Source organism: Symphodus melops (assembly GCF_947650265.1).
Source record: "Symphodus melops genome assembly, chromosome: 8".
NCBI lineage: Eukaryota > Metazoa > Chordata > Actinopteri > Labriformes > Labridae > Symphodus > Symphodus melops.
Window position 1 is genome coordinate 9,888,953 of NC_136698.1, and position 14,232 is coordinate 9,903,184.

General features: G+C 39.7%; 1 protein-coding gene across 1 annotated transcript in view; it reads right to left on the bottom strand.

Annotated features, from left to right (window-relative positions):
• Positions 1 to 13,824, bottom strand: part of nr5a2 (nuclear receptor subfamily 5, group A, member 2) — a 63,821-nt gene extending 49,997 nt beyond the window's left edge. Inside the window, exons 1-3 of the mRNA XM_079350220.1 lie at positions 13,179 to 13,824; positions 10,113 to 10,231; positions 6,699 to 6,840 (exon numbers count right to left, since the gene is read on the bottom strand). Coding sequence (XP_079206346.1) covers positions 6,699 to 6,840; positions 10,113 to 10,231; positions 13,179 to 13,260 — 343 coding nt within the window. The 5' untranslated portion in view covers positions 13,261 to 13,824. The remainder of the gene's footprint in view (positions 1 to 6,698; positions 6,841 to 10,112; positions 10,232 to 13,178) is intronic.
• Positions 13,825 to 14,232: the final 408 nt, after the last annotated feature.

Genomic DNA, 14,232 nt, shown 5'->3' on the forward strand with positions numbered 1-14,232 from the left:
AAGAAAAAAGACATTCATCACTCTTGCAGATGCAATCCTCTTTATCTTTCCAACACTACAGCGCTGCTTTCAACATGTAGTATGGATTACGCATTGTGTTTTGAAACTTGTTTGTAGGGCAAAAGTATTCCTGCGGTGATTACACTTGACATTTACCTGTTGACTCCAAAACCCCACAGGTCTTACAGATAGTGTCGTTACTCATTGACTAGAGACACAAACTTCTTTGAACTGCTCTGCTGAATGATCATTGTACAGCTGGCTATCTCTGTCTACCACTCAGGAAGCACACAGCTCAAACACTAGATACTGGGAAAGACTGAAAATTGAAATTCTCTTTTCAAATTGATTTATTCCTTTTTAATTAAAGCAATTTGACTTTGCAATATCTAATAGCTGTCCATTAACAGACACATTTTCTGCCACACAGACTTACAATAAGATGTTTTGTTTCAGATGGACCAAACATACCCTTGATTCCCCCTGTCTCCCCCTCTCTGTGCAGGATCCTGTGGTGAGGATCACAACTAGTCTGTGCTGTGGGTATTTCTAATGAACGAGCGGGCACAAAGTGGAGAGCTATGAGGACCGTGTGTGATCTGGCCAGCTGCTGCCATGGGGAAGCTGCTCTGCGGTCTCCCAGTCGGGGGTAACTGGTGTTAATTATTCATACTTAATTACCTCTTACTCTGACTGAGCTCACTGAGCCCAGTGTGCAACGAGCTAGCAAGAGTCTGGGGGACCACGCAACATTAGAGAACAAATACCAATGTGATATATAATGTTGTTTTTTTAATTTCATTGAATAGACTCTCTCACTTTACAAGACAAATAGAGGGCAGGATAAAGGGGGTCTGACTTTTGGGGTGTGGAGGGGTAGGCACACACACACACACGCACACACACGCTAATCACTGCCTTGGGAGTGATTTTAATGACCTCCGTCACAAAAATGTCTATGATCTGAGCAAGAGGAACCAAGAGGAAAAGACACAAAAACACACCTGAAAACACACTCACTGTGGTAATATTAAACTACACACACAGACACAAAAATCACAATGTCAAATGCATCACACATTCCTATCTCAGAGAGAGAGGGTATCAGGCCGGAAGCATCACCTCCTTGGAGATTCCCCAATGGCTCTCATGGTATTTAATTTATACACAGTGATATCGACACACAGACATTCTCTCTCTCTCTCTCTCTCTCACACACACACACACACACACACACACACACACACACACACACACACACACACACACACACACACACACACACACACACAAATTATTACCCAACATGCTTGGGGTCAACTTCAGTGCCCACTTAAGAAGGCTCAAGAATATCACTAGCATTGAAAAATTGATCAAAATAATAAGGAGCCGTCAAAAGTATCTATTATACATTATTGTAGAGCGAATTTAAGTATTAATGATTTCTGCACAACAGCGTCATTAACGAGCGGAGAAACTAATAGTAAACCCTACTGGGAAAACAGAATTAGGCCCTCACTGCGTTTTTGCCTGTCTCCTCGGACCCAGAGACCGACATCATATCATGTAAAATCAGGATCACACACACACACCCCCACACCCCCCCCCCACACACACACACACACACACACACACACACGCACACAAGCACGTACACTTAGAGGCACACACAGACTGTTTCTAATTAAACAAGGTGATTTGCATACATAAAATACATTAATATTTGAGGGGGAGGTTTGGAGAGGGAAGTGCATGTGTGTGTTTGACTGAGGAGGAGACATATTTAAGGGGTTATTTGTTGGAGCACTGAGCTGAAATTCTCCAAGTCATCATGTGACCATATGACTTCAGAAGGCAACAATTTCATCCCAAAAAATGTAAGGAAAAGTTTTACAACTTCGAGACTGGAAAGTATAAATTATTTTTTGTGTTTTATAGGGTTAAAAGACAAAGCAGTTACTGAATTACTTGTCATAAAAGTGGGTAAAGTGTCACTGATCTAAAGTCACATGTAGTGCCTAGAGAGTGACGTATTTAGTGTTTTGTGTTTGTGGTTTGTGGCATAAACTGAATAATTGCCCTGAAAGCAACACCCATCACTGCTGCAGATACAGACAGAGAAAGCAGCCAGATACAGAAATACAAACATTTTCTCCAGAAAATCAAAGGAAGGGTTATTTTAAGTGCTGGACACACCGCCTGATTGTCGGAAGCTGTTGTTTTGCTCAGACAAAAAAAATGTGAAATAAGTAATCAGTTCATAAAAAAAAAGAAAGAGATTATATGAAAATAATTACTTTAAATAGAAGTTGTGTATGAATAGGAACTGTGCTAGGGGCAATTGTGGTAAGCAGCGAGGCTTGACAGCTAAAACCAGGCTAAAAGGCGGACATTGTCTCCCACTGAATTCTCCTGACTTGCTGTTTCTTTCACACAAAGCACACTCAGGCAAACGTAAATCCATAAATCCTTAAACTGACCCAATCTAAACCCTGATCGTCTTTCCCAAAAGTATCCAGTACCCTGTGTTTACAACATCTCAAACATATTATAACACACACTGACATGCACAACCTGAAAAGACACAATTTCTATGCGCACATACACTCTCACACACTCGCACACACTCAAGAGCCCTCAGCGCTTATACCCTCTGATTTATGGTTGTTTAATATACAGGAATATTAAGCGTGCGTAGGTGAGGATCCCTGTCGCCCGCCGGCATATTAATGGGTCCCGCGGAGGCTTGCTGACACCCTGTTTGTCATGTCGGGGCCCCGGCCCCTGCTCCGGATGCGCCCTATCCCATGCACACACATGAATACCTATGATACCTATGCATAAGTAATGGGACAGTTCCACGGCTTCTACTGCAGGCACTGGGAGGCTGATGGAAGACAAATCAGGGGGAGAAAGATGGAGACAGGGAGAAAATAAAAAGTGGAGGAAGAGGGATAGAGCTACAGGGAAGAATAATACTAACAGTCAAGTGGTGCCGCTAATTTTAGCTGAAGGGCTATATTGAAGATTTTATATTTGATTTATAAAATGTAAAAAAAAATATCTTCATGATTTATCTCACAGTTGTATTATAATTAACTAATCACTAACACATTCTCTATATTAAAATACACTTTGCGTTCTGTTACATCCGCTTTGAGGTGATTCATAAGTGAGGGAAATATTAGGCAGTTCACTGAAGCATATAATGCAAGGTAACTCTTAGCAAGCATAAAAGGGAAATCTTACCAGTGGGAGCTATTCGGGTACGGCATGCTTCATCAGCTTTTGTGAGTGATGAGCTCATGGGTTAAACCTTATTTGGATCTGGACTTTATTATGTTTCTCAATGACTCAACACTGACTGAGAAGTTACAGTGCAGGAGTTCTTTTTTTATAAAACAGCTTGCTGTGATTTGTGTTTTTATTCTTGTTTTTATTTATGTAACATAAGACAAAGGTGAACAAAAAAAAAAAGCCTGTGTGCAGGCTATATCCAAGCGTTTATTATATTTTTCTCACATTCAATCGTTCAGTCGTTTATGGTACAATGACCTTGTCTGCCCCTAAACATAACTAATTATACAAAACACGAGGGATTATTGAATCGTTTTCAAAAAGGGAAAAAAATGTCCTTTTTATAATTTCATGATGAAAAAATAAGATATCTAATATGAGGCTAAACCAATAACATTTTAGATTACAGATCATTTAGATTCATTTATATGCAGCGTTTTAAAAACACAGTTGAATGTATTTATCTTGACTCCAGATTATGATAAGCATAAGCAGGTTTGTCTTTCACCATATAACAGCAACTTTTTACAATTCTTTTTGTGTTGTTTTCAGTAAGAAACACTAAAACTGATCTCACAGTGTTCGGATGGGCAGATACACGTGCAACAACACTGTTACTGTCCCATTTCTAAGCTCAAAACATCAGACGCACACGTCTTTACAGCTACCAGCGTCAAATTTCCAACAGTGAACATCACTCCATTGTTTGGCAGACATATAATAAACAGGAAGTGTACTAAACAATACAAGAAAAAGTCAATAGCTGAAAACTGTCACACCAAACACACTTTAAGGATTCCTTCATGTTTTTTTGTGTCCATATTTGTCTTTCACAAGACTTCCTGAATGCACGTTGCTGCAAGTTGCTGTGTTATGAAATGAAAAGATTGCTATAATTAAGCACATAACCCCAAAACTCCTTTTCCTCTTTAAGCGCGACTATACACACTTTTTAGAATTAAGCAGCAGCTTCTCCCTCTCGCCTGTGGCCCTCTGACCACCTTTTTTTGGCTCCTCATGAATACATGTATGTGTTTACCAGGAAGAGCTGCATGTGTGTGTTGAGGGATGTCAGCTTTTTATGTACGGGAAGACTTTACTGGTCATGACAGGGGTCGCCCACCGCAGCCTCTGGCCCCTGACAGAGTGCTGCGGGGCCCATAGTGCCCCCGAGCTGAAAGCTACCGCCAGCAAAACTAGTCAAACACCCAGCCCCCTCCCCTCCATGTCAGCCAGAAAATGACAGGCCGAGACATTGTGCCCAGCGGCCATTCACAATTAACAGCAATTAATTACACGGCACATGGCAGGTAGAGGGAGGGGAAGCCTCCGGAAAGATTTTAGTTAGGCTGTCTTTGCTCGAATTTCACCCTTAAAGGTTCTTATTTCCTTTATACATTAACTTTTTACAACTGTGCGTCAGCGTGTCAGGAGCTAAATTTGGATTAAATTACAAAAGTGCTTACAATTCTGTTATAAAATTTGACTTAAGCTATATAAATAACAACTTATCTCATAAAAAAGACAGCAAATAGTACAACAAATGAAGCAAATTAAAGACTCAGTATTAGCTTTCAAATCCATTTTTTTCACACTTGCTTTAGATAACCTTCAGGTTGCTTTATCCCAAAATTAGAGATTTCTGAATAAATGTCCCAAATCATGTGTGGAGAAATAATTGATTCGGAATATTATTTTTGAGCATTGGATGAAGTTTTCTGTCACTTCTAGACAGCCGTGTTTGAACAAGCTCCTGAGCCTCGTTCAAATCAAACAAAGAGGCTTCATAGCAACTGGCCAAAAGTATCACCATTACTATTCTCTCCCTGCCGCCAAGTTTAATATTTTATCCATTACTATGTCTGGCAAGTTTAAGTGTAGCGTCGCTACCGGATACCGCCCAACTCCCCCTGACCCCGTCTCAAATACTAATAATCATTGCTGGACTTCAACGTGGTGGAAGAAATTAAAGGTTTCACTTCACAAAGTTCTGGGTTTACATTTTCATGAGTAGATATTACTGAGATGTTCATTGTTAAAATGTTAAAATAAATATCTTCTTCTCCTTTCATGCAGGCAATCATTATGTCAGAGCAGGTATGAAACTTTTTTGAAGGTGGAAATGTCAGTGGAGAATGAAACTCTATACATCTGAATGGAACTTGGAAGTATATTTTCGCTCCACGTCTCCAAAAACTTCAAGTGCTATGATTAATAATATTCCCATTTAAACAAATGGATAAGACACAAAAAAAACTCTGGAAGAAACTTCTCTGAACAATCAAACTCCAGTTGTAGCTGATGCGTGTTGTATTTCTTTTCCTCTCCGACTGTCAGTAATTGCACACAGACGTGATAATCTTGAAAAATAAAGGATGCAGCTCGCAGAATGAAACAGCACAGCCTAGACCTGCTTCTCAACTTATACAGATGTTTACAGCTAATTCTAGATCACATTTTAGCAAGCTCTATGTAATATTAAACTCCAAAATAGACAAAATTCGAGGTGAACTATTTCTGAAATAGTACAGAAAGAAAAACGCAACTGAATGTGCAAAAGATTGATATGCTCCCTGTCTGTCTGTCTGTCTGTCTGTCTGTCTGTCTGTCTGTCTGTCTGTCTGTCTGTCTGTCTGTCTGTCTGTCTCTGTCTGTCTGTCTGTCTGTCTGTCTGTCTGTCTTTCTTAACTTTTTTATCTGTCTTATCCCCTTGCTCTTCCCCAGTTCAGACTAATACAAATGTAATGTTTTGCTTTAACAGCTTTACTTACTACAGAAGTTACTTTACAGATTGCAAAGAACACAAGTAATGTACTACATAACATGGAATTAACTGCTCAGCATACACAGAGTTTAAGTCAGCGACAGAAAAGACCCTACAAATCTAAAATGTATCTTACACATGAGCACATCAGTAATAGTAACCAAAAGATTTATATATATGAGTATATAACATATAAAGAACATTTTCTGTCAACGATCACGTTCACCGGCATGACATTTTCAGACCAGGACGAACACCTACGATGGAGCTGTTTTTCTTAAATACGTTCTAAAATTGCTTAACAAAAATAAAGGGTCTGAATAGTAAATCCACCAGCAGGGACTGGACAGTCCTACATTCATTACTAGTACCAGCCATCTGTCCTGTCTGAAATCACAGTACCGCTGTATGATTCACTGTTTTAACATAAAGACCCTTTTATGGAAAAGAATGTGCCCTGTCATAATTTGAATTCTCAAACTTTTCCAGCCACACACGTTTGACCATCCACTGTTGAACACCCTGTTACATCTCATCATAATTTAGCATGATAGGCAAATGCATTAAAAACATAGCTGCAACAGGAACAGCCATAAGCCAAACACCTGAACAGTAAAAAAGGGATGTATAGCCGTACCTTCTAGCTTCATGCCGACGGTGAGGCACTTCTGGAAGCGGCAGTACGGGCAGCGCTTCCTCTGGGTTTTGTCAATCTGGCAGCTCTGATTCTCGATACAAGTGTAGCGCTTGTTGTTCTGGACGGTGCGCTTGAAGAAGCCCTATGGAGAGAAGCAATTAAGACGTCAACCACCTTGACCCCTGCATTGCCATGGTAATTGGCCCATTCAAACTCCCAGTTGGATGGAGGGGGACAGGCTTCATGGATACAAGCACACACACATCCACATTCACACACACTCACACAAATAAAAAGCGAGGCATGAATACAAACCTTTGACAAATTCAATTAAAAAAAGTTAAATTACATTAAACCTCTCCCTATACATTCACTTAGACTTTTCACTGAATGATAAAGTTTTATAATCAATTTTTTTCTGTCAACAAAATTCTCTGCTTTTCTCGATGTTTTCAGTCCCCTTAAAGACTCTGGATTTTACGAGGAAAGCATCTTTTCAGCTTCTCGCTTAATTATTGAAAAATATGAGCACAGGAGCCCAAAAGATCCAATAAATTATATCCATAATTCACAGTTCCGGGATTATAGAGATTCATACCTGCAACGTGGAATTAATGATAAGCAGCAGCAGGGAAAATCAAACCAAGGGGAAGATGGTTTTAACGTATTCTAGATCCATAACCTAGGAGGAGAATCCTTAAAGCTGCTCTTTAAAAAAAATAAAAATTAAAAAGAACGTACTGTCAATATCTCACCGAACCCAAATTTAATTGACAATCTGCATTGCCTGATAAGTCAAAAAAAAAACAAAAAAAAAACTCGGTTTTTGATTATCGACTTCTCAGTGCTAAAAAATCTAAGCTTCTGAAGGAACTCTCTCTAATTTTCCATTTAGTGCACAGCTTGTGCGATAAATATCTGAACCAAACTCGGTTCGAGTGTGCTCTAAAGACCCCACAATATCACGTTTGGACAATTGAGATGGACAACATTCACAGAAAGGCGTTAACATGACCTCCAGGTCAAAGTAATCAAAGGTCAAAGCTTGAATATTTTCTGATTTAAAACCCGAAACTGTTAAAACAGTTTATTCCAATACAATAAAAACTAAAAAGTTAATCATTCATATACCGTAAGGGTCAAATATCATCTATTATACAAAATCGTCATAATAATCTAAAATGATGTGCCATAAATAAATATTTTCAGCAATTCATAAAAGCATGGTTAAAATGTCCATACCAAGCCTCTCAGCAGAAAAGTAGTAACAAGATTCAGATATACACTCCTGACATTGCTGGCCGGTGGTTCCAATCTTTCACCGAGCTTTCCTCACATTAATTTCCCTTTAACTTTTACATATCAGAAATATATATTACATTTTGAATGTGTGCGATATTCCTCTGAACTTTACTTTTCTTGTAGTTGCTTGCAAAGTCGGTATATTAGAACTGAATTAGACTGATCTTATAACTCTGTTTGTGCTCCAGCTGTTCATGTGTAATAAGAACCATGAAGCCCGTTCCAGCTTGTTGTTGTTGTTATTCCAACAGGTCTGATGTGGAACTATGTTTACTTTATGCGGCGTGGCGTTTTCCATGAACTACCACAGTGAGGACGAGGACAGGGCTGTGTGTATGTGTAAATATAAAGGATGTTCGCAAAGGAGGTGAGATTATCTGACGGATAAAGTATCTTTGCTGATGTGGTTTTCCTGTGTTTACACGTCTCCTTGTGTGTGTGTTTGTTAATATGTGTTTCTAAGCCCAAAAACGGCAAACTCAACCGAAGCTAAAAAAAAATTATCCAATTTTAAAGATGTAACCTTGCCTTCCTCACTACAAAACCCCCCCCCCCCCAAAAAAACAAGACTAAAATGACATTTTCATTTTAATAGAAAACTCAGAATAGAATCCGACTTCAGTTTTCACACAGCTGTGGCCATAACAGTGGAGATAAATGACTCTGCCTGTCTGGTAACAGATATTTAATGCTAATATCAGCCTGTAATGTCGACAAACTGATATATCAGTTCCGCCCTGACAATCCTACTTTCACTGAATAGATTGCATGCATTTTAGAGATAATCAATGATAAGCTCCAGGTGATCAATCAATATTATTCATGTTTCAACAAGGATATGCAGCGCTTCATAAAAGAGCTCTTCATCTCCATCCTGCATGCACACACACAAACACATCAGAGAGTCTCTGCTAAACTGAGAAGTGTGTTTGTGGTTGTAGCTCTGTGCTGAGGCTGAAAACAGCAGAGATGCCACTGACGTCTCCCTTCAAGCAAGTGCTTTGCATCTCAAGGTCAATAATATGGGATCAAATCTATAACATCTGCTTTGAATAATGACCACACAGGCAAGAAATGTGCACTGCAGCATCAATACTGCAAGCTGCAATTTTTTACAGTGAATAGTGTTAACACAGAGACATTTGTCTTAGCTTAATTTTGTGCTGACAGCTTTACTGGGTGAAAAAAAAAACCCCTCTGGTTCTGTCTGTTAACTCAGTAGTGAAAACAGTGGAAAGAGGCAGAAAGAACAAACAGGTTGATGATAGAGCTCAAACTAATGGCAGCAACTGTTTGCTTGCCGTGTCCTCATTATTAACATTGCTGAAACACTTTGCAATCACACAACGCTGCCGTTCTCTTTATGAACATGTGATGACTTCCAAAGGAGTGGATTTTCATGCATGTGCAAACACAGACACTATTACTGTGTACTTTGCTTCCACACCTCCTGTGGCGGGTGTTTGCAAAAAAATACATAAACACTTTGCACGCCTTCCACTTTAGATCCCTTTGACACCCACAGGAAAACTTTCTTAGATCGATTGTCACAACAATATTTGACCTTTGGCCTCTTTACCTCTGATTTTCCTGCAACTTTGATGACATGGAACTAAATCTTTACAGTGTCGGTCCACATGTTGCACATCAGTCTGGACAAGAATGTCAGCTAAATACACAGCATGCAAAAACGGAACCATAAAAATGCAAGTTTATAGAGAAAGACAGGAATAGGAATAAATCAAAGATGATTTAAAGAATTACTGTTTATGGTAGTGTAAATTGCTTCATGAAAATGTGCCTGTTTCTGCAATATTTAGAGAAATATGTTTGAATGCGTTTAAAAAGAGTGCATATGACCTTAGTCCTGTTTTGCTTATAATTACAACAGAGATGATGACAACACAATAAATATTTAGCCTCCACACCTAAAATATACCGTGGATGCCCTTTAGGAACTTCAAAATAAAATCACTAATTAGGCAACTACTAATAATAATCAGGACCTCATCACCACAAGACTAAATCTTTGGCAATTATGTCAGATAACAACACAGATGGGGAAATCATTATGGGCACAAAACAGACACTTCCATTTTCCAGGACACTTACCTTGCAGCTCTCGCAGGTCAGCAGTCCATAGTGATAGCCTGAAACCTTGTCTCCGCACACGGGACACATCTCGTCCAAGTCTTCGTCATATGAGTAGTCCATCATTTTGAAATGGGGTGCTGCGGATGAGACACAGAGAGGAGTCTTTTTCAGCGCTGAGAAATCTTTTTTCCAAAAGCCCGCTTTTATCCATCAATGTGAAACACGCCGAACCCCTCCCGCGACGTAACTGTGTGAGATTTTAGACTAAGTTATGACTGACTTGTCGAGGTTTAGTTTGAGGAGGTGGAGACGATTCAAAGTCGATTTTGGACTGAGTTGTAAGGACGCGACCATCTTTTTGTCCTTGTTGCCGTCTTCTCTTCTACATTCGTTGCAGACAAGAGACAACATGTATTTAAAATACGGGGGAAAAAGCGCATGAAAGTGGGCCTCATAAATATGCATGCATCTAAGTCGTGAATTCGCTGGGGGAAATGAAGAGATATTAGAGTTAAGGATTGGAGGAGAAAATGTTACCGCCCACAGACAAATGAAGACACACAGAGAAGCCCTTATCTCTGCAGACGAGCTAAACCAAAAAAAAAAAAAAAAAGCGTTCCAAAACATGTAAAACTGCGGACCAGTTGATTTGGTTTATTTTATTTGTGTTGTATATGCAAACGCAACATTGTAAGTAATTTTCTGCATACCCTGGAAAATAATTTTAGAACTCGATGATATAGCCTAATTGGAAATTTTGTTTTTATAGCAGATTCGTGTATTATTGAAATCAATATCAAAGAAAGACGTGAACATTGTAAAGCAATTACTGCATGACAATATAGTATATGCAAGATTTAAATGTTTTTTTTTCCAATTCTCTTTACTTAAAACGACTCAAATTTTAATCCCCTCTGTTTTTTTGCACCCCTTCACATAAGACATGGGCTACTTGTCTTGATAAGAGTGTGCGCGTGACAGCGCAAAGCAAACAGTCAGACTGACATTTACAACAGTTACAGGTGCATTTATGGGTCTAATCATAAATTTAAAAAAAACCAGCCAGGATTAAACAGGAAAATCTCAGTGCATGTGGCTGTAAAAGTGGAAATATTTTGTCATCAGAAGGCCTTCCCACACAAGTTGCTGCCCTACTTCAAAAGCCACTCATCTGCTCACACAAAAGACCATTTAATTAGACATGATTTCTGGTTTGTTAACGCGTCGCCCTGCTGGGAGCCGCGCTGCGTATTCCAGCTGAAGCAACAAGTTCCACCAAGCTGCCTTTTTCCCCTCGTGCCATGTTTTCTGCTTGATAGTGTCTGAATGATTGGATACGGCCTGCTGTAGTGACGCGCGTCAGAACCAAATGTTCGTAAATTTAAACAAACTTGACCGCTTAATTGTGGATATTTGGCGAATGAGGCCTTCTAAAATGGCAAAAGTAGCACCCTCCTTTTCGGAAATAACCCTCGCAAAGGAAACAGAGAGTTGTCGTCTTTCATCAAATAACCCAGACTATTTCTTAAACATTGTTCTTATACTGTTGTTCTTTTTTTCTTTCTTTCTTTCTTTCTTTCTTTTTTAAAAAAATCATTTTGTCAACCACGGGTGGGCCTGTCATATAAACCATTGTGTCACAAGACTCTGGAAGTCGTATTGTAAAATAATATATATGTTTTATGAATATAAGTGGTTACAGAGATAAATACATAGGGTGAATACCATCATGCAAAACGGAGCTCGGTGCATTGAAAGTGTGCAGGTTACATTGGTTTACAAGGTGCAGACACTCACAGGTCAGACCCTCACCTGCTGGCGCATGCCATCTCCCAAAAAAGAAAAAAAAGAACAAAATGTGTGAGGAACGCTGATGATTAAAAACATTGAGATTGAACTACTTTTTTTTCCGAGTCCTGCGCAAAAAAAAGTAGATAAGGGGCTCTCTAAGCAGCCACTCCTTGTCTTGTGAGTATAGTATGTTATCAGCGGCTCATAAACCACGAGCGGGCTAATTGATTGTTCGTGTATATCGCTGGGAAATGCCAGCAGGGGAATGAGGGCAGGCGAGTCAGTCCGTCTTTAAATAGACGGCGGTTCAGGAGTAGGCTACTTTGATAAAACACACCAAGAAAAAAACATTTGAATGCTTGCCGCAAGTCTGCCCAATTCTATTTTCCCAATTTAAAGCTACACATTTTTTAAAACTCACTTACTAACACAACGGTCCAAATATTTTTACTCCAATTATTAAACGGTATAGGCCTACGTGATTTAAAACAACAGATCACAAGTTTATATAAAATAAAACTATAACGACATAAGTTAACCTGGATGAGCATTAAAAACAGTAGGCTATAGAGTCTGACTTTTCGAGTGCATTCTTTTCCCGAGCTAAGATTTTTTAGAAATCATCAAGAGCAATCTGATAAGCATGTACCATATTATATTTGGATGTTTTTTATGCAATGACGAATTTTCTAAAAACAATAACAAAAAATCCGGGTGGAATTAAATAGCGTCTTTTTAAAGTTTATTGCCTTGAGGTCAATCAAATGAAATTTCCTCAATCTTGCTCTAGAGTTTTCCTTTTGTCTAAATTTCTCTTTATAAAGACACCTTTTTTTCATCCAATGTTAGATATACATCTCCTTGATCTTAACGCACAAGGCGTCTGCACTCATCCAGCACAAGTGACAGCTGAACAATTACTGTTTGATCACCGGCCAAGAGTAAGGTAAGTGTTTCAGCACCATAGTTTAGAATATTTATTTAATGGAGAGAATAAATGACAACGATAATAAAAAAAACATTCTCTAATCATGATTGCAAAAATCTTTGATGGCCTTTACATGTCTTGTAATTTAAAGCGCAGGTCATTTAATAAAAGACAAAGACTCAGTAGTCACTGGCCTGCAATGTCTGCACCGAAGACGTTGGATACGTATGCTCAAAAGTTTTGGTGACATTCAGGTGAGCACAGAGAGGTCGTATTCAATCCTACCGTTCCGTAAAACTACTAAGGGGAAACCCATTAATCTGTTTTCTAGGTTGTAAATGATGGAAATTAACTACAGCTCTTACCTTGCATGTTCCTTGGCATGTGCCCTTGTTCTCCATACGATCGAGAGAGTCCCAGGGATTCAGTATCGACTTTGGGCAGCATGTCAGCGCTGCCGGCCTGAGCTGGAGACTCCGCACCGCTCGGTGGGACACCTAAGCGGGACAGACAGAGGATCCCACAAACACAAATCTAATCGTCCCGACAGTGTGTTTAGTTCTTAATTGCTTATTTATTCTGTCCTTCTCTCTGTTTGATTTCCAATTAATGAGCCAAGCTCCGAATCTGCAGCCTGATTAAGGCTGTCTCCAAACGATCGGGCAGCATAGCCGGTCTGAGTCTTTTTGAGTTAACTTCCCTGAATTTCGCATAAATTCATTAGCTATTGGACCGGAACAGTCGCGCAGAAAAACAGATGGTTCCTTCAAAACTTTTCGCAGAGTTACGCGCAGAGTTAGACAATCGCACTCACTTTAACGAGCCGGTTGCACAGCGTCTGGATTATAAAACAGAGCTAATTTTTCCTTTAGCTTCTCCAACAGTCTTTTTTGAACGCGTGACCCATTAAAGGTGGACTGTCAGTGTTGCTTTCAGCCTTCAGCAGACGATTACGTGCCGCCGGGGCCGCCCTCTCCTATGCGTAAAGTCAGATTCGATGTGTCGATCGGACTGTCTGGAGATGTGGAGACCTCTCCTCCTCCTTCTCCTCGCGGCTTTGTTTACTCCGCTCTCTCCAATCCGGGGCGCATGCGGTCGTCTGACATCATCCCTCCCCGGTCCAATCAGGCGATGAGACCGGCAACACTGCCTCAAACACTACACTTCTATATCTTCAAAATCTCAGCTGTTTAATCCCGTTAATGATGGATTTTTTTTTATAAACGGAGCGAGAACAAGGAAATCAAGCGAGGTGATGCAACTAGGCGTGAGAGCAGACTGTCCACGAGCGCACTGTGCGCAGCGGCAGCACGCGAGGTAGTTTGGAGCGTGTTGCAGTACATACACACACTCGTGCCCGAACACACACTTCTATTACTATTTTTTTTATAGAAGAAGATTTTCATACTGTACATTTTA